Source organism: Dromiciops gliroides, chromosome 3 (genome assembly GCF_019393635.1).
Source record: "Dromiciops gliroides isolate mDroGli1 chromosome 3, mDroGli1.pri, whole genome shotgun sequence".
NCBI lineage: Eukaryota > Metazoa > Chordata > Mammalia > Microbiotheria > Microbiotheriidae > Dromiciops > Dromiciops gliroides.
Window position 1 is genome coordinate 438,553,951 of NC_057863.1, and position 26,609 is coordinate 438,580,559.

A 26,609-nucleotide genomic window follows, 5' to 3' on the forward strand; every position below is an offset into this window, starting at 1 on the left:
TCTGATTAGCTGGAATACAGAGAGTGGTTTTTCCCAAGTCCTTTCATCTTTATATGGAGGGAGATCAGTTTGCATTTCTAACACATATATTAGTGAACCCATTATCCCTCAATCTCACAGTATGACCATAACATAATGCAGCCTACTTGTAGCTGCCATGCACATCTCTCTTGATCTTTGGGCCACCTAAAAAACTTCAGAGATCATAGTGCTCCAAGATTCACAGCTGTGCAGCACTATCAGGAAAACATTTGTATTTAAAAAGATGGGCTTTTATGCTAGGGAGCAGCATGGGATCCTCAAAAACACTATACAGTTTTACAGATTTAGTCCAGTTTGCTTTCTTCTTCCTATTCAGTTTTTGTCCTAGTTCATTGTTTATCTATGGGGCCTGTCCTAGATATATGATATATTGTTGTAATAAATCATGAATTGACCTTCCAGTCTCGTTTCATAATCTAGATCAGTGGTCTCCAAACTTTTTTGATTGTGCAACCCCATCTTTAAAAAAATTCAGCTTAAACTGCCAAAATGTATGTATTTATTTGTAAAGTTTATACATACGTTACTTTACTAATGTATTGCATGTATCAGTTTTACCAAATTAAAATAGAAACAAGGGTCACTAAGCCATACATAAGGGACCCTTTGGGTCATATATTGACTTAGGAAACCATGTATTAGCATTGCATATGTTCTATTTTGCTTTTATTTATTTTGGTAAGTATTTTCCAATTGCATTTTTAATCTAATTCAGGCTGCATTTGGGAGTATTGTAGATTGCAGTGCAGCCTATGCTCTGTGTGTTTGATACTTCTGATGTACGTTAGAAACCATACACGAAAAAAAAATTTAGAGGATGAAAATAAAATAAATATCATATAAATACTATCTCTAAATAATTTTTAAAATTTCATTTGTTGATGATACAATACACACTCTCTTGTTCTCATTGCACTGGGAAACTGCCTTTTCCAAGAGAGTTTTGTGCTTCCATGGATAGTATTCTGTCCCAGGAGAAGGGATATATGAGGTCCTTGGGTCATTTGGCACCCGAAAGGGGGGAAGAGAGAGAGAGAGAGAGAGAGAGAGAGAGTGTGTGTGTGTGTGTGTGTGTGTGTGTGTGTGTGTGTGTGTGTGTGTGTGTGTGTGTGTGTGTGTGTGAGAGAGAGAGAGAGAGAGAGAGAGAGACACCAGAGATTACATGACAAGGCCATAGATTGAGAGCCAGAAGGCACATCAGAAGTCTTATAATCAGAGGCCTACCTCTTCCTTTTGGAGAAACTGTGGCCCAGGAGTAGAATTTCAACCAGGCCCTCTGATTTTCTTAATGTGCTACTTTTTCCATTGTACTATGTTGTGCCATAGACATAGCCAACTCCCAGCAGGTAATGAAGTGCTTTGATCTTTAACCAGAATGATGGAGTTTGGCAGGACCATTTTATAGTTTGTGTTGCTTTGGCCAACTCTGTATTTTCTAGGTTGCTGTTAAGCACTAATAAGTAACTGCTGGTTGCAGCTTCCCTAGTAACACTTTGTTTCCTTCTCCTTCTACCCAAGGTTATTGTTGAAGCCACTGTAATGTCCTTTAGGTCAGTCCACAATAATAGGAATTCCTTATAGTCTGACATACCAAATAATTGTCAAAATTAAAATGATGACCCTGTTTAATATGTGCACTGAGCCAATAAAATTGGACAATGTGCCAGATAATAACCTTAGTCGTCCCAATAGGAATGGTAAATAAAAAAGTTTGTAAAGGAATAATGTCCTTGCATTGATTGTAGTTAGAGATGACTAAAAAACTTCTGGTAAATTTAAAAATTGTTTTCCTTTATCCTGCTGTTTATAGGAAGTATCATTGCCACAGACTGCACAGCCCACATCAACTATAGTTCGTCCAGCATCTCTACAGGTTCCCAATGTACTGCTTACAAGTTCAGACTCAAGTGTCATAATTCAGCAGGCAGTACCCTCTCCAACATCAAGTACTGTCATCACCCAGGCTCCTTCCTCCAATAGGCCAATAGTGTAAGTAATATCATTTGATATCTAATTAGATAATTGATAAATTAATGGAATTTATAATTTCATTCATTTGGGTGTTAGGTTAGGATGTTAGGACAAATTTAAAATTTCAAAAATAAATATTTTTTAGTTGATAAAAAAATGGGTGCCTAACTCCTGGTACATTATAATTTTGCCTTCCTCTTTTCTCCCTTAAAACAAAAATTAATTTGCAAGACAAAATTAAAAGCCTATCTTATGAAGGACTTAAGTACCATGAAATGTTGTGAAGGGCATTGAACACCAAAGAGATTATTTTAAATGTGATCTTGGAGGTGAGAAGGCGGCACTGGATTTTATTGAATAGCGAATTGATTTGGTCAGACTTGTGCTTAAGGAAGATAATTTTAACAGCTAAGTAGAGGATGAACTGGAGTGAGAAGAGCTTTGAGGTAGGGAGAGTGACTTAACCAGAAGGCTCTTGCAATAGTTTAGGAATAATGTCATCAGCGTGTGCACCAGGTTGTGGCATAATGGGGGCAGGGGATTTATAGAGTTAACAGGAAGGTAGAAACAACAGGACTTGGCAACTGATTGGATATGGAGTATGAAAGAGTGAAGAATTGAGGATAGCATCTGTGTTAGAAGCCTAGTTGACAGGCAGGATGGTTGGTACTCTCAGTAGTATTAGGTGTCTTAGAAAGAGGAGAGGGGCTGAATTTCATTTTGGATGCAATGAGTTTAAGATGTCTGTAGGACTTTCAGTTGGAGATATGAAGTAGGCAGTTGGAGATGTGCAACTGGAGGTCAAATAAGTAAGCTGTGGTAATTATCAGCACAGGTGATAATGATAATTAAATCCATGGGAGGGATGAGATCACCAAATGAAATAGGATAGAGGGAGAAGGCCAAAGACAAAACCTTGGTGGGGAGGGACACCCATGTGTAGAGAGTATGACCTGAATGAAAGTCCAGCAGAGGAGACTGAAAAGGAGCGATCAGATAAGTAGGAGAATGAGGAAAGAATAGTGTCCTGAAAAACTAGAGAGAAAAAATTATGAAGGAGAAAAAGGTGAACAACTCTATCAGAGGTTTTTGCATAGAGACCACAAAAGATGAAGATTGAGAAAAGCCCATTTAGATGTGGCAGTTAAGAGATCTTTGGTAACTTTGGAGAGAAAACAGTTTGAGGTAAATGATGAAGTCGGAAGCCAGTCTGAAATGAGTTGAGAGTGAGAAGAAAGGAAATGGAGGCATTGATCATAATAGCCTTAATTTTAGCCACAAACAGAGGAGAGATATGGGGAAATAACCAGCAGGGATGAATGGATCAAATAAGGGATTTTCTGAGAGTGGGAGAAATAAGGATATATTTGTAGGCCATAACAAAGCAGCCAGTAGACAGGGAGTGCTTGAAGAGTCTGCTGGAGAACAATGGCTGGAATAGAATCACTTGTGCATGGAGAGTAGAAGAGCCGCCTCTTCATTTGATTTAATGGCTTTTTTTTTTTTAAGTGAGGCAGTTGGGGTTAAGTGACTTGCCCAGGATCACACAGCTAGTAAGTGTTAAGTGTCTGAGGCCGGATTTGAACTCAGGTCCTCCTGACTCCAGGGCCGGTACTCTATCCACTGCGCCACCTAGCTGTCCCTGCCTCTTCATTTGAGACCAGGAAGAAGGAGGAGTTAGTGCTCAAAGGCTCCTGAGATGAGAAAGAATGTATTAGAGAGCTCTTGGCAAATGGCTGCAATTTTTTTCAAGTAACATTGCAGTCTTTTCAATATCTATTTTTTATGGTTGGCTTAAAAAGAAATAATTTTGTTATGAAGCTCTATTTTTTTTAAGAAGATTACTTTTTTCCCTCTGCTTTTTTATTTTCTCTTAAATTTTCTCCATTTTGTTTCTCAGTCCTGTACCGGGTCCTTTTCCTCTATTGTTACATCTTCCCAATGGACAGACTATGCCCGTTGCCATTCCTGCCTCAATTACAAATTCTAATGTACATGTTCCTGCTGCAGTTCCAGTAAGTATAAAATTAAAATATGACTTTAATTTTTTTCTGGTCAGCATAGGAAATATTGGTTAAAAAAAACAAATAGCAAATGTGTTTCAGGGCTGAAAATTTTTATTAGTAAGTTGTGTTAGAAATTTTTCATAATTATTATATAGTAATACAGGGAAATTATGGGTTAAAATATTTTTTCAGATGCAGCTAGGTGGTGTGATGCTGGAAGACTTTTCACATCCTGTTTCAGATACTTAGAAGCTGTATCAGTCAATTAGACAGTTGATAAACATTAAGCACCTACCATGTGCCAGATACTTGTAAGCAGTGGAGACACAAAGAAAGGCAAAAGATAATATCCCTGCCCTTATGGAGCTCACAATCTAAGGGAGAGACAACATGCAAACAACTATGTACAAATCTATTATAAACAGAATAAATAAGAAATAATCAGGGGAAAGACACTAGATTTAAGAGGGATTAGGAAAGGTTTTCTGTTGTAGTGAGATTTTAGCTGGGATTTGAAGGAAGCCAGGAGATGAGGGGGGAGAGTATTCTAGGGTTCCAAGACAGTCAGTGAAAATGCCAATCGGGAAATGGATTATCTTGTTTTAGGAACAGTGAGGAGGCTTGTGCCACTGTATTATGGACTATATTGGGGTGGGAGTGGGGGAAGGGGAAGACAGATTAAGGTATAGGAAGTCTGGAAAATTAGTGGGAGGCTTTGTTAGAAGTGCTTTGAATATCATACAGAGGACGACCCTGGGCAAGTCATTTAATTTGACCTGTTTGCCTCAGTTTCCTTATCTGTAAAATGGGAGTAATAGTAGTATCTACCTCTCAGGGTTTTTGTGAGGATAAAATGAGACGATGTATGTAAAATGCTTTGCAAACCATATACTGATTCATAAATACTAATGGTTATTTTATTATTAACATTAAATTTGAGTAGTTAGGATTTTTCCATTTAAAAGTATATGGTGGGGCGGCTAGGTGGCGCAGTGGATAAAGCACTGGCCCTGGATTCAGGAGTACCTGAGTTCAAATCTGGCCTCAGACACTTAACACTTACTAGCTGTGTGACCCTGGGCAAGTCACTTAACCCCAGTTGCCTCACTTAAAAAAAAAAAAAGAAGGTGGTAAAAGTATATGGTATCTTGACAGCTTCTTAGAAATATAATGCAACTTAGAACATTTCTTGCAGCTCTTCCTTCAGTTGTAGGCAGCATGGTAGAGAATAGAAGGCCAGCCATGGAGTGAGAAAAACCCAGGTTCAAATCCTACTCATTCATTCTAGAACTGACTATAGCCAAGTCTCATGCTTCAGGCATTTCACTAAATAGGTCACCAGTCTGCATTTGTCCAGGGAATTTCCGCATAGGAAGTTTGCTGTACTACTAGAATCCCAAACCCTGACCATGACCACACAAATAATACAAAGGAAAATTGAAATCGTTCTGCATCTAGCACCATTTTAATGAAATTTTTCCTATACTTTCTCTCTATGTACATATGCACACATATGTATATTACCTATATTTCAACTGTTATGTTTTTATGGGTGTATGTAATATTTCTGTGCTTCTTTAAGCCAGATTCTTAGCTTTAAAAGTCTGTTTAAAAGATCACTGTAATTGAATAGTATCAGCCTGCAAGTGAATATAGAAATTTTTAAAAACATCATGCTCACCAGCCCTGGATTCAGGAAGACCTGAGTTGAAATCTGGCCCTAGACTCTTGATGTTTACTGGCTGTGTGACCCTAGGCAAGTCACTTAACCCTCATTGTCTCCCCCCCACCCCCCAAAAAAAGGCATTATGCTTCGGGGCATTTTTATGATAACGTTGAGAAGATAAAGTCTTTGTGACTATTTCAGTAACCAACAATGATTATCTTAAAATGCTGAAAATTCACACTATGCTAGAAGCAACCTGAATGGCTAAAAAAGTAGTGCACTTTGACTTTGACTTGGATTTAAAATACTGTTCAGTCAGTTACAGATGTCTTTCATTTCATGAACTGCTAGGAGTAGTAATAGGGATATTTAAGCTAATCTACCTCTTTCAAGTCAGTGTTAGCTCTAACCTTGCAGGGAGGGCTGGAGGTAACTATTCCATTAACCTTTTCTGAGCCAGTATTAACTCTATAATGGTCACTTTGGGTTTCTTAAAAATGTCTGATAAAGGCTAACTACATTTATACACTTAAAATATTTTTAAGCGATATACTGTTTATGTCTAGTTTCAAAGTCTGAATACAACTATGGACAATTTATGAGAATTTTTTTTTGTTGCAAGAATACATAATGAAATTATGGGACTTGGTAATCAGGACAGAACAACAGGGTGGTGAGAAAAAAGTATGGTAATTGAATTATGGAAGAATTGTGTATGAGTATGTATTTGTGTGTGTGTGTGTGTGTGTGTGTGTGTGTGTGTGTGTGTGTGTGTACGTACATCCACATATATGTATATACTATATTTTCTGTTGCTAATAGGTTTAGGGTGGGAGACATTCTGAATTTTTTTATACCATTTTTGTTATCTTACCTATTGTATAAACATTGTGACTTCTACTTATATATTCTGTAGAAAAAAAATAAATTTTAACATCTTTGCACAGCTTGTTAGACCTGTCACCATGGTGCCTAGTATCCCAGGAATCCCAGGTCCTTCTTCCCCACAACCAGTGCAGTCAGAGGCTAAAATGGTAAGTGAGGTTTTTAAAAAATTCTTGAAGTTTCCTTTGAGTCTGTTGTGGATCTGTTTTTTATGTAATGGTGACTGATTTATATGTGCCACTTAGTCCCTGTAAATGCTTTAGTCTGAAAGATTTTATTTTGTAGAACATTAGAGAAGATTCTGAATTCCTCAAGAAGACAAACTATCCATAAAGTATGGGCTTATTCAGAAGACACAGGCCCTGCTCTGAACCATACAATTTTAAGGCCACTTTTTACTATGTGTTAATTCAAAAGTTTCAAACTCCCTTGCTCCTCCTGGTGGAAGCTGTTTGCATTGCAGCAGGAATTTAGGTCATTTTCTCCTAAGAAGATACAACCATAATGTTACTAATGGTACAGTAATCCTTGTCTCCTGCTGGAGAAAAATTCACAAGTGTTCCATAAGTTGGTTAGTTAAATGATCCAAGTTATATTAAGGAAAACCAGAATTTCCCATTTGTCATAGGCAGTAAGAAACCTAATCAGAAAAAGCAGCATTAACAGTGAGAAGAGCACTGAGCTGGGAATTAGAAGCCCGGGGTTCTAGTCTTAGCTCTGCCATAATCCTGATGTGTGGCCGTAACTGTGTCATTTAACCTCACCGACTTTGTGTTGTCATCTGTAAAATGAAGAGGTTAAACTTGTTGATATCTTAAGTATCCTTGCAGTCTAAGACAGTTATGAATGATTCAGTGAAATTTTGTTGTTTTTTAAACTACCATGCAACTTAGACATTTCTGGGCCAATTCTCTTTGCCATCAGGAAAAACTGAGGGAAAGCATTTCCCAGCCTTATGTAGATTAACACTTTAATAGTGTCTTTATCCAGCTTATGTGGAAAGATCGGGTGGATTTGAGCAAAAGGAGGAATTGTGAAGGTTGTTTGTAGACCTTTGTAATCATAAAGAAGACAGGGGATTAAATATGGGAAGGAGAGGGGCAGCTAGGTGGCGCAGTGGATAAAGCACCGGCCCTGGATTCAGGAGGACCTGAGTTCAAATCTGGCCTCAGACACTTGACACTTACTAGCTGTGTGACCCTGGGCAAATCACTTAACATTGCCCCGCAAAAAAAAAAAAGAAAAAGAAAAAAAATATTGGAAGGAGAAATTTGAATGGGTTTGAGGGAAAGTTGGAGAGCTCAAACTGATGGAGGAAGACTAGAGCTGGAGGAAGAACTCAACTGGATGTGAAGGTAGTTACTAAGACCAGAGAATCAAGTAAAATGAAGGAAAGGATGTTAGGCGTGGCAAGTTGCTAAAAGGTAAAGACACTGGTTGGTCATTTGTCTTTCATTCTAGAAGAGGACCTTGACATCAGGATGATGTCATGACTTGCAGTGAATTGATTTTAAGTGAGGGAGGGCTGTGCAAAGTCACTAGCTTCAGTCCTCCAGAACCATCTGGGTCCAGTGGCAAGATACACATCAGGATGACTGGTGATGTTCTCAGGTGTTTAAGGCAGTTGGGGTTAAGTGACTTGCCCAGGGTCACACAGCTGATAAATGTCTGAGTGAGATTTGAACTCAGGTCTTCCCAACTTGGAGGGGCCAGTGCTTTATCCACTGCACCACCTAGCTGCCCAGTAAAGAGCACTAAATCAAGGTGAACAGTAAAAAGAGCACTCAGCTGGGAACTGGAAATCCTTAAACTAAATTTACAGATATATATACACAGGCAATTTGCCCTAGCCCTCTTCTCTAGGTGAGCTGCTAGTGAGAAAAATAAAGGACCAAGGGTGTCCCACTTTCAAAAGATAAGGAAAGCAGGAAAATTTTGCATTGCCCTGCATAGAGTATGAAGTAGTTTGGTGGTGAACAAGTGACTGCTACTTGTTCTCAAAATGTGAATTGATCTTTTTAAAAGAAGAAGAAAAGCTGGTTGAGAAATGCCCTCTACTCGCCAGGATAATGAAGTTTTCCTTGCAAAAATGGAAGAAGCACTTAGGTGTGAAAACAAACGAAAGGCATCTGAAGAGGTAGAGCATCCCTTACCTGTGTCAGTAGATTGCAGTGCAGAAGAATGTCATACAGAGTAGAAAAGGAAGAAAAAGGCATTTCAGCCAAATAAGAAATATAAAGCTCTTCCCCAAAGAGAAAGGAGCTGGATCATCTGAGAAAAAAGAAGAGGAAGTAGCTGCTTTACCTCCAGTTAGTAGTGACTGTCAGTTGAGAGACTGTCCAGTAAGTTTTACTGTGCGCATATACACTCCCCTTGATGCTGGGGATACTGCTACAAACATTGTAAGCTTTCAGTTAGCTTATATTCCAGTGAGGGAGAAGAGTACATGTAAAATATGTGTAGTGCAAATAGAAAGAGAATAAATACAAATACATAAGGTAGTTTGGGGGGCAGGGCACTAGCAGATGAGGAGTTCAAGAAAACTTCCTGTAGATGTTACCTGACCTTCATCTTAAAAAACAAAAGAGACAGAAACTCTTTGAGGCAGAGGTAAGAAGGCAGTGAATTCCCCATGTCATGAGGAATGGCTAGTGCAAAGGCACATGTTTGAGGAACAGAAAGAAGGCAAGTTTCATTGCATCGCAAAGTGTAAGAAGGACATTAATGTCCAGAGAAACTGGAAAGATAGATTGGGGCCAGGTTTTAAAGGCCTCTGAAAGCTAAACACAAGGGTTTATATTTGACCATAGAGAAAATGGGAAGCTTCTGGAGTTGGTTGAATAAGGGCATGATGACTTTGCACTTAAGAAAAATTACTTTGTTACTTAACCAATACATAATATAAACTGTAGTATTGGGAGGGACTAAAGGCAGAGAGACTTAGAAGGCTTCTTCAGTGATCTAGGCCAAAGCTTCTTAAGCTGTGAGTCATGACCACTTCTGGGGTCATGTAACTGAATTTGGGGGGTCGTGGAAAATTTGGCAACAGTGAAAGGTTATGTCTACCTATTTTATATACCTATATGCCTGGGGTTGCTTTAAAATTTCTTGAGCAAGAAAGGGTCAGGAGTAGAAAAAGTCTTAAGGAGTTCTGATCTTGGCAAGAGGTGATTAGGGCCTGAAGTCAGGTGGTAGCTGTGTGAGAGGAGACAGAGTTTGCTAAGTGATTGGATATGTAGGGTGAGGAATAGTGAAGAGCCATGGATAATGCCGAGATTATGAACCTGAGACACTGGAAGGACGATAGTGCCTTGGAATGAAATAGAGAAGTTTGGAAGAGGGGACACTTTAGAAGAAAAGTTGAGTTCAGTTTTATTCATGTTATCCTATAGGCAATTGGTGATATAGTACTGAACTTCAGGGAAGAGACTGGAACATTATATGTAGATAACTTGGATTTTTTTCTCTTGAAAATTGTCTCTTCATATCCTTCAACCATTTATCAATAGGGGAATGGTTCATATTCTTACAAATTTGACTCAGTTCCATGTATAGTTTGGAAATGAGACATTTATCAGAAAAACTTTCTGCAAAGTTATCCACTTCCCTTCTGATTTTATCTGGTTTTGTTTGAGAAAACACTTTAGTTTTATGTAATTAGAATTGTCTCTTTTCTGTGGTCCTCTCTGTTCTTTGGTCATGAACTCTTCCCTTAACTATGTGTTATGGGCCCCTGAATACCTCAGAAGTTTTCTGGGGTAAATCAAAGAACCTCCTCCTTGAAAAACTAAAGCAAAAGACAGACACACCTAAAGAGATAAGTGGCACTGGATCAGGACTGAGCTAGCTCCAGGACCATCACCCTTCATTCCAGTCTCCCTCAACCCTCGGGGAGATAAGATTAGGTGTGGCTGCTGCCATTATTTCCCAACCACGACCAGTGGGGGATGGTCTTCCCCCAATAAGGGAACTTTCCACAGTCAGATGATCACCTCATCAGACCTCCATCAGTCCTCTATAATTCTGTGCCATGCCTTCTCCCCATGAGAAGTCCAAGGATTTTTCTCTTGGTTTCTTTTCCTTAGCACCTAAATAAACTGTTATTTTATTCTAATTGGATTTGTGTGCAAGAGGGTGTAATTCTTTAAAGAGGAATTTCTAAGAACCCCCACCCTAAACCCCCAACAATTTCCCCCATAACAAATACATCTGAGAAGTATTTTTTCCTTGATCTTTTAATTTGTTTATGCTGTTACCCTTTATATCTAATGCATGTGCCCGTTAGGAGCTTGGCTTAGTATTTATTGTGAGCTATTAGTCTATACCTATTTTTTACCAGATTGCTTTCCACTTTTCCTACCAGGTTTTGTTGGAGAGTGAATCTTTGGGGTTTATCAAATACTAGATTACTGTGTTTATTTGTTTTTGTTATCATTCATTTACTTAATCTAGTTCACAGATCACTGTTTCTTACCCAATGTTAAATCATTTTGATAATTACTGCTTTCTCCTGGTTCTGCTCACTTCACTCAGCACTTAAGCCTTTCTGAAATCTGCCTGCTCATCATTTCTTACAGCACAATAGTATTCCAGTACATTCACGTACCACAACTTGTTGAGCCATTCCCCAATTGATGGGCATCCCCTCGATTTCCAATTCTTTTTGGCTTTTTTTTTGTGCGGGACAATGAGGGTTAAGTGACTTGTCCAGGGTCACAGCTAAGTAAGTGTCAAGTGTCTGAGGCTGAATTTGAACTCAGGTCCCCCTGACTCCAGGGCCAGTGCTTTATCCACTGCACCACCTTAGCTGTCCCCTTGGCTCAACTTTTTTTTTTTTTTTTTTAGTGAGGCAATTGGGGTTAAGTGACTTGCCCAGGGTCACACAGCTAGTAAGTGTTAAGTGTCTGAGGCCGAATTTGAACTCAGGTACTCCTGACTCCAGGGCCGGTGCTCTATCCACTGCACCACCTAGCCTCCGGCTCAACTTTTAAAAAGCATTTGATAAGATCTTTCATCTTCTTGTAGAACAAGTGGAAATGTGGGTAATAGTATGATTAACTAGGTGCAATATAGATAGAATCAGTCAACAAGCATTTATTAAGTGCTCTCTGTGTGCCAAGAACTGTGGAAATCTCTGGGAATACAAAGACAAAAATGACTAGCCCTTTGCCCTGGGGAGATTGCATTCTCTTGGGCAGGTGACAACATGTGCATAAGTAATTTAGGAAGAGAAGGAACTAGCATTTGGAGGGTCAGAAAAGGCTTTATGTGGAAAGTGCTGTTTTGAGCTGAGTCTTGAAGGAATTAAAAGATTGTGAGATGAAAGAGGAATTGAGAGCGTTCCAGGTCTGGAAAGTATCCAGTGCTAAATCAAGAGAAGAAGTATCATATGTAAGGGGTAGCCAGCAGGAAGATTGGGTTTGTATGAGTCTAATATCTTGGATGTTTTGATGTCACCTTGAAAATAGATTCACGGGGGCAGCTAGGTGGCATAGTGAATAAAGCACCGGCTTTGGATTCAGGAGGACCTGAGTTCAAATATGACCTCAGACAGTTGACACTTACTAGCTGTGTGACCCTGGGCAAGTCACTTAACCCTCATTGCCCCATCCTCCCTCTGCCCCCAAAAAGAAAAGAAAATAGCTTCACATTGGAATGATCCTGGCATCTGTCCTTATCATAGTGCCATTTAGCATTTTTATCAGTGATTTGGATAAAGGTATAGATCATCCTTGTTAAATTTACAAATGACAAAAAGCATGCAGGTATAGCTAACATAGAGGATGGGAGAATCAGAACCCAAAAAGATCTTGTCAATCATTCAGTCACAAACACTCATTAAATGCGTGCTGTGGACTAGGTACTATGTGTAAGGGATCAAGGCAAAAGTGAAATGAAATAGTCTGTATTTTTGAGGACTTTACAGTCTAGCAAGAAGAGGCATTGTATACCTCTATATAGAAACAGGAGAAGGGGGTAGAGGACTTGTTACATAGAAAATGGTCTTTGAGCTGAGCCACCTTGAAGGAAACTAGGAGTCAGAGGTAAAGGGATTAGATTCCAGGAATAGGGGCCAGCATTTGGCTAGATTACTACTTATGAAGGGAGGTGCTGTATAACATAACCAGAAGGAGAAAATGGGGCCAGATTGTGAAGCATCTTAAATTTAAATTATTTGAGTCTATATTTGCTCCTGTTAGGTTTTAGGGAGCCCCTGGAGTTTATTGAATTAGAGGAATGATTTGTTCAGTCTTTCAGTTTAAGAAGATCACATTTTCAGCTGTGTGAAGGAAGAATCAGTTGGAGTAGGAAGGATTTGAGTTGTTAACCAAATAGCAGGTGGTTATAATATTCCAGGCATGAAGTAATAAGAGCATGAAATAACTGGTAGCCATGTAAGTGGAAAGAAGGAAAGGAAGAATGTTATAGAGGTAGAAATGACAAGATTTGGCAACTGATTGGATATGTGAAGTAAATGAGATTGAGGAGCTGAAAAGGATAATGGCCCTTGCTAAAATTGTGAACCTGGATGTCTGGAAGAATGCTAGTGTTCTGAGCAAAGTTTAGAAGAGGGGTGAAGTTTTAGGGAAGGATAATGAGTTCTGTTTTGGATGTATATCAATCACCCTTTCAACAACAAAAAATGTGAGCCTCCAAGGTTATCTTATATTCTACTAATAATCTTTTAAATTTCTTCATTGAGGCTTACAATAACCACATTGATATTTTTTGCCCAAAAAACCCCCTCCAAATTAAAATTTGTATTTTAATTTTTATCATAAAATATAAAATTTTATTCTACCTATAATTATGAAAACTCTAAATATGAGATTATAAAATTAAGTATAAAACAGCTAAATTATTTCATGTGGAGCATTCTGTAAGAATTAAAAATAAGTAATTCAGGGACACCTTATATGCTTATTGTTATTGTAAAGACTTCATTTTAAGTTTATTTTACAAATTTTGTTGAATGTTAGTAACATTTTTTATGAAATAAGTTACAACCTGGATTGGAATTTTTATTTGGATAATGATTTGCAATATTTAAGATAGTTTTAAATCTAGTTCCACCTCAAATTTATTTCTGTATATTAATTTAAAACAAAAACATTGTGAAAATGCTCACTCATAACATGTGATAGGAAATGGTAGGAGAAGAGAGAGAAAAAAACTTATTTTGGTCATCTAACCAGTTGCCCTTAGTAAGGAAAGAATCTCTTCAGATGTCTTTCTTCTTTTCTACCACTGGCACACACTTGCTACACTCTTACAGAAAAACTCTGCTGAACAACTGAATGTGATCAGTGTTGTCAACTAGGTCATTTGAAAATCTGCATGATGATAGAATAGTAACATAGGTGGATAAGTATAAATCGGGGAAAAAAAACCCCTTAATACTGGAGTAAAAAGCACTGTAGGGGGGCAGCTAGGTGGCGCAGTGGATAAAGCACCGGCCCTGGAACCAGGAGTACCTGAGTTCAAATCCGGCCTCAGACACTTAACACTTACTAGCTGTGTGACCCTGGGCAAGTCACTTAACCCCAATTGCCTGGGGGGGGGGAGCACTGTAGGGTTTGTTTCTACAGCTGTTTATGATGATTTCAAGATGACTTGTAATGGTCATGCCTAGCAGACATTTGCACTGCATAAAAACATCTTGATCACATGATTACACAGCTGATAAGGTACAATTACAGGGTACGGGAACAAGGGAGCTTATTCTCGTGGAACACAGAACACAAATGGGAATATGTGTATACATCTGACCATCTGTTGGGAATTGGTTTGAGGCCAAATGTTGAACCCTTGTGGCACTTGGGAAACAATTTGATGACAGGTTGAGACACTATGAGAACAAGTGCTTAGTCAGAAATAGCAAGAGTTTGATCTAATCACTGCACAAAGTCATTGTGTACATGATCATGAAGGTTTCAGATTACTGCAGAACTAAACCTACAGTGCTTCAAATATGCACGTGCTTGTGATAGAGGAAAAACATATTTGTAGTATAACTAGATAATTATCCACTACTTATGGCATTATTAGAGAATTGTTGCAAAAATCCCTTTGTCATCGTGAACTTCCCAAAGGGAACCACTGATATACAGGGGATTTTCATTCAGGTATATATTGGACTATAGTGCTCTTCATGTTTCTCCTGTCTGAGAGAATGTGGAAAAAAAAACACTTATGTAGCACATTATGGTTTGCAAAATGCATAGCTCACAACAGAGCAGTAGAGAGAACTAGTAGGATTGCAACTGATTTTAATATGTATTGCCCAAAGGAAAACATAATTGGGAAAATATAATTAAACTAAACTTAACTAAATTATATACATTGTATAGTACATCATTATTGGTTGATTGACTTACAATGGGGGAAGATTTTTTTAAATGGCACAGGGGCAACAGAGTTCCCCAAATGTTTATTTTTAACACTAGAATGACTTGATATGTCAATTGACATATAATTGTACTTTGAAATAAAAAAATTCATCTTACTATTGTCTGTTTTCTTTGCCTTTGGATTAAAAAAAATACACTGTATCCATTGGCATAGTTTGGTCCTTCAAAGTATTCTTATGCTCTGGTTTTTCTAGTGCTTAAAAATAACTTTAATAACTGAAGTTTGTCATTTAAGAAAAAAGGGGGGGCAGCTAGGTGGCGAAGTGGATAGAGCACCGGCCCTGGAGTCAGGAGTACCTGAGTTCAAATCTGGTCTCAGACACTTAACACTTACTAGCTGTGTGACCCTCGGCAAGTCACTTAACCCCAATTGCCTCACCAAAAAAAAAAAAAAGAAAAGAAAAGAAAAAAGGGACTTGACTAGAAATGTTTATAAGTTGTTAACTTTTAACAAAATATACTTCAAAACAAAAAACTCACCTTCACTTCATGTGTACTAAGTGAAATACAATAAGAAGTCAGAAATTGTTTGTCCTATATGAGCTTTCCAGAAAGAAACAATCGTGTTTATTAAATTAATATCTTACAAAATAAAGGGGTTTATTTCACGTTATTCTGAAAACTATTAAACTAAAAAGATTAGTTCCTCAGATAACTTCTTGAGTTTAGTTAACCAAGAAATTAGATTTATAAGAACAAATCATAAGAATGCTTTCAATGTTTTTTCTTTTTTTTAACTTACACATAAAACTTTGATCAGTTCAGGTGGGAAAAGTAATCAATCCCTCATTGAAGACACAAAAATTGCAGTAATAGAAGATGTAGAAAGATTGCTACCCTTAAAATTTAATAATCCAATTAGATTTCTCATTAAAACTTGGCTAATATGTATAAACCATATTTAAGTGATTTCTCATAATTTTTAATTGAGATGGTAAAAAAGATACTTTTCCTTTTTTGAATACTCAGAAGACTATATCTGAATGTTTTATGTTTTGTTAATTTCCTATAAAGAATATTAAAAGGGATCAAATTGGAGTTGTTAGAAAATATCAGAATAAGAATGATAAATTGAAATATTTTGGGTATGATAGTTGGGATTTAAAATAAAAACCATTAGCTCAAGATATAACAGAATCTAGGATGGGATGCCCAATATAAGAGCATAGACTCACTAAATCTGCACTTTTTATTTTGGTGATCTCGGAGTATACAAATTAGGATATAACATTTTTATTTTCTAAACAAATATTTTAGAACACTTTAATTCTTTATTTTTTAAAAAAATGTGTGTTATATGTGAATTGATATTGAATACTTTATAATATTAACATTCATTTGTATAGCTTTTTTTTTTTTTTTTTTGCGGGGCAATGGGGATTAAGTGACTTGCCCAGGGTCACACAGCTAGTAACTGTCAAGTGTCTGAGGCTGGATTTGAACTCAGGTGCTCCTGAATCCAGGGCCAGTGCTTTATCCACTGCGCCACCTAGCCTCCCCCTTGTATAGCATTTTAAAGAGCCGGTTTATATATAAGTACATGTAATTTTTGTGTGTTCATTTTCTGATGGAATAAAGTGTATGGTTTATAAGTACAAAAGTTTCAAACTAAGGCATTAACGGGTGCTCTCTGAGGCAAATCTTGGCTTAAATTTTTACTTATAACTTAATGTGTTCAGGAAACCAGTATTTTTTCCTGAATATGTAAATATGACAGGTCATAAATAGAAATGCCTGTGTGCTTTACTTAGATACTATTATCATACACACTGGTGCTGTTAACATCTTGTTTAATATGTTTTGTAGGATTAGGATTATATAGGAACACAACTTCTTATTTCATTGGTATAAGGAACTGGGGAGAGGGAGAATGGGGAGAGATGATTGATAGAAGAATAGAAAGGTAGGTTGACTGTAGGTTATGGAAGGTCTTGAGTCTCAAGACGAATGAATTTGACTCAATAGGCAGTAGAGAGTCACTCAGTATTTTTTAACTAAGGTATGAAATGACCAGATTTGTGCATAAGGAAGATTAGTTTTAAAGAATGAAGGATGTATTACATTGGGAAGAGAGAGGCAGAAAGAGCTGTTAGGAAGACACTGCAATAGCACAGGAAGTTAGTAATGAGGTTCTTTTGGTGTGGGGGGGGGCAACGAGGGTTAAGTGACTTGCTCAGGGTAAGTGTCAAGTGTCTGAGGCCAGATTTAAACTCAGGTCCTTCTGAATCCAGGACCAGTGCTTTATCCACTGCACCACCTAGCTGCCCCCATGAGGTTCTTACAGTAGAGGAGTGGCATTGGAAATAGGAGAGGACTGATATTTTAGACAAAATTATATTGGAGGTAGGATTAACAAGATTGAGTGATCAGACATAAGAGATAAGGAAGAGGGAAAAATCAACAAGAACATGGAAGCTTCATTCAGAGGAGACTGAATAGATGATAGTGGCACTGGCAGAAATAGTAAAGCAAAAAGGAGGGAACAGTTAGTCAACAAGCATTTATTAGGCAACTACTATGTGCCAGGCACTGTGCTAAGCACTGCAAATACAAAGAAAGGCAAAGGACAGTCCTGACTCTCAAGGAACCCACTTGCATGGAGGAGACAACATATAAACCAGGTACCAACAATATCTATGCAGGATAAATTAGAGATAATCAACAGAGGGAAAACATCAAAATTAAGGAGGGATCAAGAAAGGCTCCTTGTTAGATGGTAGAATTTAGCTGGAACTTGAAGGAAGGCAGGTGGTAGAGATAAGGAGAGAAGAGAATTTTAGGTATGGGGCACAGCTACTGAAAATGCCCAATATTAAAAGATGGAATGTAATATTTGAGGAGCAGCAAGGAGGGTAGTGTCACAGGATACATTTGGGAGGTTAAGTATAAGAAAACCATAAGGTGAGGAGATGGCCAAGTCAGCAAGGGTTTTCTATACCATACCAAGGCTATCCTGAAGCAGATTTGGAAGGAAGACAATAAATCCAATTTTTGATCTAATGAATTTGAGGTACCAGTGGTGTACACTGAGGTGGTAATGTCCCACAAATAATATATAACAGCAGCAGCAATAATAACAATTAGCATTTGTATAGTACTTAAGGTTTACAAAAATTTTACAAAATATTATTTCATTTTATCCTCACAGCAACCCTATAAGGTAGGTGCTATTGTTATCTTCATTTTAAAGATGAGGAATCTTAGACAGAAGTTAAATAGCTTGCCCAGAGTCATACAGCTAGATGTGGTCTATTTTATTCACCCCAGAAGTTACTTTTTAAAAATACACACACAAACTCTCTCTCTCTCTCTCTCTCTCTCTCTCTCTCTCTCTCTCTCTCTCTCTCTCTCTCTCTCAATAAGTTCATTTTCTCATTAATTTTTTTTCTTATTCTACAAGTATTTGTTGAGTACCTACAATGTACCTAGAACCCTGCTAAATGTTAGGAAAAACACATGTAATGTAGAATCTTTTACATGATTGTAAACAATATTCCAAGTTTCTGCCAAGCAAGCTATTTAGACCTTAGGGCAAGTTATATAGGAAAAAAAATCCATTTGAGAGTAGATATAGATATAATATCTAGAAGATTTTAATATAAATTTGGTTTTGTCATTTGCAGTGTAAAATAATTTTTTTAAAAAAGAGACTGTTATGGGGGAAAGAGTTCTTAAGAAGCCTACAAAGTACACCATCAAATGTTGTTGTCGTCTCCATTTTCTAGAGAAGCACCTGGTTTCTGAGACATTCTGACTTGTCTGAAACCCTATGGTTCGGTGGATCTGGGAATTGGAAGCTGGTCCTCTGGTTCCAGGTCCAGTTTGCTTTCTACTTCTTGTGCCACACACCCTTTTTAGGAATAGAAATGCCATGTTCTTTTCTTGGGAGTAAATGGGGGAACCACCATTTACGTGTTTATTTTTTTTTAATCTTATAATTTTTGGTTTTTATTGTTGTTTACCTGGATGAATTCTTCACTATTGTGTAGAAACCTTTGATTCCTTTGCTCTGTAGCCCAAGCTGTTGTTGCCCAGAGGAAAATTAGTTTCCTCCCTTCTCCAGGCCAGAGCTTAGGAATTTAGTTTCTGTATCCACCTTCCCTATCCACCATTGGAGGTGTATAACCACTGAATGCTGAAGAGTTCTGTTGGGGTTACACCAGAGGGTTCAGAGTAGTGCTCATGATAAAATGACCTGTTCCAAGAGTGATATACCAGAAATGACATAACAGTAGTAGATGGGAAGAGAATTTTTCCTACAGCTGAACAAAACTCGAGATATAAAGTTGACCCCCAAAATATTAGGTACATTAAAATTTAGCTTTTCATATTCCTACTTACATGTTATTTCCTTATCAGAAGAGCCATAGGGTAGTAGAAAGAGTGCAATGAAGAGGACCTGGATCCAAATCTTGCCTGGATTTGGCATGACATGGCTAAGTCACTTAACTCTCTCCATTTCCTTGTCTGTAACATGGGGTGATACTCACACTACCCACCTCACAAGGTTATAGTGAGAAAAGCGTTTTGCAGACCTTAAAGGGCTGTGTCAATGTAAATACTTATTACTTTCCCATGCTTAAAGGGGATGTTACCCAGGTTTAGCCAAAGACAGGATAAAGCTCTTCCTTATTTTTTTTTAATGTCTTCAGAACAAAAATTCTTTTAAGTAATTTTCAAGCATGCATGTACATCTTTAAAGGTAATACTGTAAAATGTAAAGTTAATCTTTTAAGTCGATGACCAGAAAAGCAGTATTAAAAGTTTTTTCCTGAAATTATGTTGAATAATTTTCCATTATTTAGTTATTTGAGGGTAATCCCTATTTGAGATAAAACCATGCTAACTTTCTGCAGCCTCAGTTTCCTTATCTGTGAATTAGTGATGACGATACTTTTACTACTGTTATCATAGACTACTTATAAGGACCAAATAAGATAATATGAAAAATACTTGAAAACTGTACGAGTATAAAGTATTAATAATAACCTCTTACTAAAACAGTGTTCTAAATTTCTATGCCTTCTTTTAGACTAAAACATTTAAAATAGAATCTCTAAGAAAATGTTAATCATCTTAAAAGTTTAATTCAAGAAGACTTGTTAAATTGTTTAACTTGTACCCTCCAGTATCATTCTAGAAAGACTTGTGTGACAAACTGAGAAATATCTCTGAACACAGTGGGTAGCCAGTAGGTTTTCTGCAGGGGGTTTCTACTGAGAGCTGACAGAGGGCAGCTTGGCAAATGTTCAGAAACCTACATTAACTCGGTTGAGCCCGGCATGGAACCTTGTGTTCAGCAGAATTCTTCTGACCTGCCTCTCTGCATGCCGAGCTAATCAGCAAACACCTAATGAGCCCACTCCAAAGAAACAGACCCTCTCCCAACCTACTTCATTTTCCTATGTTCTCTGGGGGTGGAGAGACAAGACTTCATGAGGACTGATGATGCTGCAAAGACCACAATAATGATAATTAACTTGCTGAATTTAGAAGATTATGCTGTTAATTAGTTGCAAAATAAAGATAAGTAATAGAGCAGCAGATGGTAGGATAACACCCAGGAGAAGGAGGGTTATTACTCTGATGAGCTTTTGTGGCATATATGAAATATGGATCTGACTTTTTCATAAATTGTTTCTGGAGAATATTATCTTGTTTCTGTGAGCTATGATAGAGTAGTCCATTCCTACTAAGTTTTGACAGATGTGATAAAAATTTGTTTTCAGGGGTACAAATAAGCACAATAGAACTTGAATAAGAAACTAGCCAAGTTACCTGTTTGAATAAATATTATCATCCAGCTTGAGCAAACCTGACTGACTAAGCTTTCTTTCATTAAGTGAGACTGTATTTATCCTTGAAAACTATTCTTCAGACTTCGTATTGCTGGATAGTATAGTGTTATATAGAGTGATAATTCTCAGTTTTCTTGACACTGGACACGTCATAGAATTGTGCTTAATGTTATTATACATGTTGCAAAAGATAATGCATTATTATCCATAATTATATTTTAATAACCTTCAGTTCCCATCTGCTTACTGTCACTTTACAGTGATCCTTTACTAAAGGGTAATTTACCTCAATAATAATTGATATTTACATTATTACTACTTTTATTTTTATTATTAACTTAGATTTTTAAATGCTAGAATTATCCTAAAACCCTATATTAGCAAAACATCTTTACTTTTATTCTCTCTGTAAGTTGTAGAGGAAAGAGAACTGCACCAGAAGCCACGAGACCTGTGCCCTTGCCTCATGATTGACTGGCTGTGTGACCTTGGGCAGGTGCTTTCGGGCCTCTTAGCTTCAGTTTCTTCATCTGTAAAATGAATGGGTTAGAATAGATGATCTCCAAGGCTTCTTTTCAGTTTAACTTTCTGTGATTCCATAAAATGTACCTTGTTTGTATGTCATTTCTTTTGAAAATATTTTTGCTAATTGTTGGGATCTACTCCGAAATTCCCCTTGTAAAAATGGGTATATTGTCTATCACTCTATTAAAATGTTATGGTAAGCTTTTAATTTGCTCTTCAATATGCAGTATTTAAGTTATATGATGGTGTGTCCTTTAAGTTTATATGCTTATATTTCTAAAACAAGCTGTTACCAGATTTATCTCTATAGTCAAATATTTGGAATAGTTGTGCTGTTGGTGGGGAAGGGGATGATCATCATTTTAAACTGTTGTATAAGCTTGTGATTATAAGCTTAAAAATAAATGGACAGACTCAAAGCAGTGTTAATTAACCCTTGCAATTCTCTTCTTACATTTTATACCCAGTGGCACACTTTTCAAGGCAGATCCATTGTAATCAATGTAACAGCATGGAGCAAACATTAGAGCTTCCTCACTGGATACATACTGTATACCCTAGGGCAGTCAAGAGAGGATAATGAATGAATACTGATGCTGCTTTTAAGTGCTCTATCAGGTAGTAACTTGCCCTACTAAAGATTATTCAAGAGAGTGATGTTTATGTACTTCAGACTCCCTTATGTGCTATAACTGTATTTCATCAATGTTAAGAGTTAAGCTGTTTTAAACTATAAAACTTTTCTATACTCTTCCTAGAAAGCTCAGAGTTTGAGCCAAACTAATCTACTGTGCTTCACCTGACTGTCATTAGATAATTTGAGATATAGAAAAGGCATCAACTTAGCGATTATTAAGTATGTTGTTGTTGTTTTTAAAATTTGGAAATTTATGCTTTTTTAGAAATACATACATATACACATACACATGCACACACATACACAGACACAGACACAGACACACACACACACACAGACACACACATTCCCAAACCGTACCAAGTCTTGTCTTCACTGCTTTCAATTCATTGCAGTTGGATTTTTTTCTGGCTCCTGCCTAAGTCTACCTTCCTCCATCCATGGCAACTGCATCCATCTAGGTATTGCCTTAAGTCACTCATCCAACCACCTTGCAACACTTCTCAGTTCACTAGTGTCCCATTTTCTTAAGCTGCAGAACTACTGCTCCTTTGAACCATGGACTCTTAGAGCTAGTAAAGAATTTAGGAAACCCCTTTCTTGTCCTCCCCTGCCCTGATATCACTTCTCTCCATTCAAAATTTTGATTTTCTGGTTATTCAGTTCAACTGTAGCACACTCTACCTTTGAGTCCCTTGCCCCCTTTTCGTGTTACCAATTATGCCCCATCAAACCCTAGCACTAGAATAACCCACAAACCTTCACTATTCCTCTTGACATTCTATTAAACACTTATTAGGTCCACTGCAGATTTGTTAACTGATCTCAACTGGACTATGTTGCACCTCAGCCTATTATTCTTTTCTAATTGACTGTCATGTTCCTTGCAGTAGCTATTTCAAACATCCTCCTCTCTCAGTTCCCCTATATCAACTCCCTCCTTCCTTACTTTGCAGCTGAGGACTTTACCTCTTCTACTCCAGTGAGGAAAGAGACCATCTAAGCTTCCTTTTATCCTTTATTTCACATCTTAAAAGTTTGTCCATCAACCCCCCCCCCCCCCAGTATTTTCATCCCTTGCATCTATCTCTTGAGGAAGATGTGATCCCTGACCTTGTCAAGGCCAACCATTCTATGTCTTTTCATGATCCCATTCCTCTAATCTTCTGGTCATTTTCTCTCTCTCCTCCTCCTCTCTTTTTCCCCCTCTCCCTTTTTCTCTCTCCGTCTCTCCCTTTCTCCTTTTCCCCATCCTTTCCTCCCACTGATTCCTTCTGATACCTTGCAGACATGCCTAAATCTCCCACAACCTTTTGTTTCACAACAAACCCTTTCCTTATTGTCTCCTTAGCTATTGTCCTGTATCTCCTCCATAGAAAGTGTTGCTTATAAATATCACCTCCATTTCCCACTCTCTTTACAGCCCCTTACAATTTGGCTTCCAACCCCACCATTCCACTTACATTTTGGGTATTGGGGCTTTTTTAGAGGCCACATTTGAAGACCTTTTCTCATTGCTCATATTCCTTGATATCTACCACTTTTGACTCTGTAGAGCATGCCCCCTGTTGATTTTCTCTTCCCTTGTTTTCTATGACATCTCTGTTATCTTTGTTTTTGTCTGTCTCACTGGTCCTTTTTAGCCTACTTTCCTAAATAACAACAACAATAACTGTTACACTAGCTAGCATTTGAATTAGCTTCTAAGGCCCTGTACTAAGTAAGCTCTTTACTAATACTTTCTTACTTGAGATTCTCAACAACTCTGGGAGTTAGGTGCTCTTATTATCTCCATTTTATAGTTGAGGAAACTTAGGCAAACAGGGGCTAAATGACTTACCCAAGGCCACTCAGCTAGTAAGTGTCTGAGACAGGATTTTAATTCAGTTCTTTCTGTGACTCCAGTCCCAGTGCTCTTTCTGCACCACCTAGTTGCTAATGTATCACAATCCTTTCTTGCCCACTAAGTTTAGGTGTTTCCCAAAGCTCTGGCCTAGGCCCTCTTCTCTTTTCTCTCTGCTCTCTTTTTTTTGTTGGTCTCGTTGACTCTGTAGATTCAGTTGTCTTCAGACGACTTCCAAATGACTACTCAGATGACTTTCAAAACTATATATCCAGCCCCAGTCTATCATCTGAACTCCAAACTGCGTGCTGGACATCATCTTTCCCTAGATATCTCATGGACATCTCAAACTCACCTTGCTTAAACCAGAACTCATTTGTCTTCTCCTTTTAAGACTTCCTCATTTCTGTTAAGAGTTCCAATAACCAAGATTTACAACCAAAGAATCAGCCTTGACCTTTCACTCGCTCTTCATAGAGCTAGTCATCTACCAAGACTTACAAATCCTACCTCAACAGCATCCCCCACTTGTCCCTTTCTCTCCCCGTATGCAGCTTTTCTTGTTCAGACCCTTGTTACCTCTCCCTGGACCAAGCAGTAGCCTCCTAATTGATCTCCTTGCTTCTGGTGTCTTCCCCTTGCAATTCATTCTCCTTACAATCGCATAATTAATATTCCTAAGACAGGCCCTGCTCAGAAGTTTAGAGTAGTACCTTTTTGCCTTCAGCAAAAAATACACGCTCCTCAAAAGCCTTCTACAAACTAGATTCTGCCTATTCAACTCATTTCATATTTACCCTCCATTCCAGCCAGACTAACTTACTAGCAGTAGATTCTTTGAATTTAACATTTTATCTGTCATCTCCATGTCTTTGTACAGGTTATCTTCCATACTGGGGTGCACTTCCTCTCTTCCCTCTTCTTTAGAATCTATAGTTTGTTTCTTTTCTTTTTTCTTCTTTTTTTTTTTTTTTGTGGGGCAGGGCAATGAGGGTTAAGTGACTTGCCCAGGGTCACACAGCTAGTCATTGTCAAATGTCTGAAACTGAATTTGAACTCAGATCCTCCTGAATCCAAGGCCAGTGCTTTATCTACTGTGCCACCTAGATCCCCCCTGTAGTTTCTTTCAAGGCTTACTCAAGTGTTGCCTTCTGTGGAAGGCCCCACTCTCCCCTCACCTTTTGTTCCTACATATTGTATTCCCTGAGTAGAACAATGAACTCTTTCAGTGAAGGAATGCCTTTGTTTTTATCTTTGTATCCCTTTCACATAGTAAGCATTTTCATAAATGTGAATTAATAAAATTGGGCTATCCCAACCATTATTTGTGTAGTGCTGAGAGTTAAATCTTTGCAATTATTCCTTTAGCAGTACTTATTTTGTAATCGTTTGTTATATTCAAGTTGGGGAAAACAGCTTTGCTTAGGGGAGTGAGCCCTGCTACTTGAAGTCAAGAAGACATGGGTCTGAATCCTAAGTGACCATGGCAAAAATCATGTAAACTCTTTCAGCCTCAGTTCCCACACCTGTAAAATGAGAAGAATAACAGCACGTATCTCATTGGGCTTTTCAAAAATGAGATCATAGAACTTAATATCATTAACATTCCATCTCCTGCCTTTGTGTTTTACTAAGGCTTTCCCTCATGCCTAGAATGCACTCAGGACCCCTTATTAAAAGCCCCATCTTCTTTCAAGCATCTCAGTTCAGCTGTCACATCCTATAGAAGACTTTCTAGATTCCCTTAGTTATTTTGTTTTTGTTTTTGTTTTTTAGTGAGGCAATTGGGGTTAAGTGACTTGCCCAGGGTCACACAGCTAGTAAGTGTTAAGTGTCTGAGGCCGGGTTTGAACTCAGGTATACCTGACTCCAGGGCCAGTGCTCTATCCACTGCGCCACCTAGCTGCCCGATTCCCTTAGTTATTGATGTTTTCTACCACTTAAAATTATCATGTATTTACTTAACTGTATACATGTTGTACCCACCTCCCATTAGAGAGCAAACTCCTTGAAGGCAGAGACTGTTTTTAATTTTGTCTTTGTGTCAGCCCCTAACACAGTGTCTTACACATTTAGAAAGCCCTAGTAAATCCTAGAATGAACGAATTTCTATACTTTATACCAGCGGTTTTGTTTTATACCAGATATTTTTCTTTCCTTCTCATAATAACCACTTTCCTGTGAATATGCCCTAAAACCTGTATTTAAGATTTTTCTCACAGCTTGATCAATTTGACCTTTTATATAAGGTATATACCTTAGTATAAATCTTTATATATGTGCTCTAGTATGGAAACAGGTCTTCCTTCAGTAGAGGTTCTGGTAACTTTTTCACTTTTCTTCTGGTTCCAAGTCTCATCTTTTTCTGATTTATGTTTAGAAGTTTAGAAGCTATGGGGCAATTACACTGAAGGAAAAAAAGCTATTAAAAAAAAGAAATCATAACTTTAAAAATATTTTAAGTTGCATAGTTTGGTTATATCCAAATTATATAGAATAATGTTTATCTTCATCAACTGAGTTAAACTGGGTTCATGGTTTTAGAGTTGGAAGGAACCGTAGGCATAATCTCGTCCAACCTCCTCCTTTTACAGATGAGAAAACAGAGGCTGAGAGAAACTCTCTTTATCCATGCAGGCTGCGGCAAGCACATAGCAATCACAACTCCAAGGCAGTGCTCAGGTCTCCTAAGGGTGATTTTCAAGGAAATAGAGTAAATACCACTGAGTTAGTTGTTACTAATGAACAATGCATAACAACTTTGTAAAATGCTGTCTTGGGAATAACATTAAACAGTTTAAGGCTTCAGTCTTCAGGTATAATAT

At 37.8% G+C, this 26,609-nt stretch overlaps 1 protein-coding gene across 3 annotated transcripts in view; it reads left to right on the forward strand.

Annotated features, from left to right (window-relative positions):
- ATF2 (activating transcription factor 2) overlaps positions 1 to 26,609 on the forward strand; it is a 111,943-nt gene that overhangs the window by 63,765 nt on the left and 21,569 nt on the right. For all 3 annotated transcript variants that reach the window (XR_006355600.1, XR_006355601.1, XM_043993098.1), the window contains exons 7-9: positions 1,853 to 2,031; positions 3,914 to 4,028; positions 6,633 to 6,719. Coding sequence is in view for 1 of the 3 variants with exons in the window: in XM_043993098.1 (XP_043849033.1) it covers positions 1,853 to 2,031; positions 3,914 to 4,028; positions 6,633 to 6,719 (381 nt within the window). In the remaining 2 variants the exon portion in view is untranslated. The remainder of the gene's footprint in view (positions 1 to 1,852; positions 2,032 to 3,913; positions 4,029 to 6,632; positions 6,720 to 26,609) is intronic.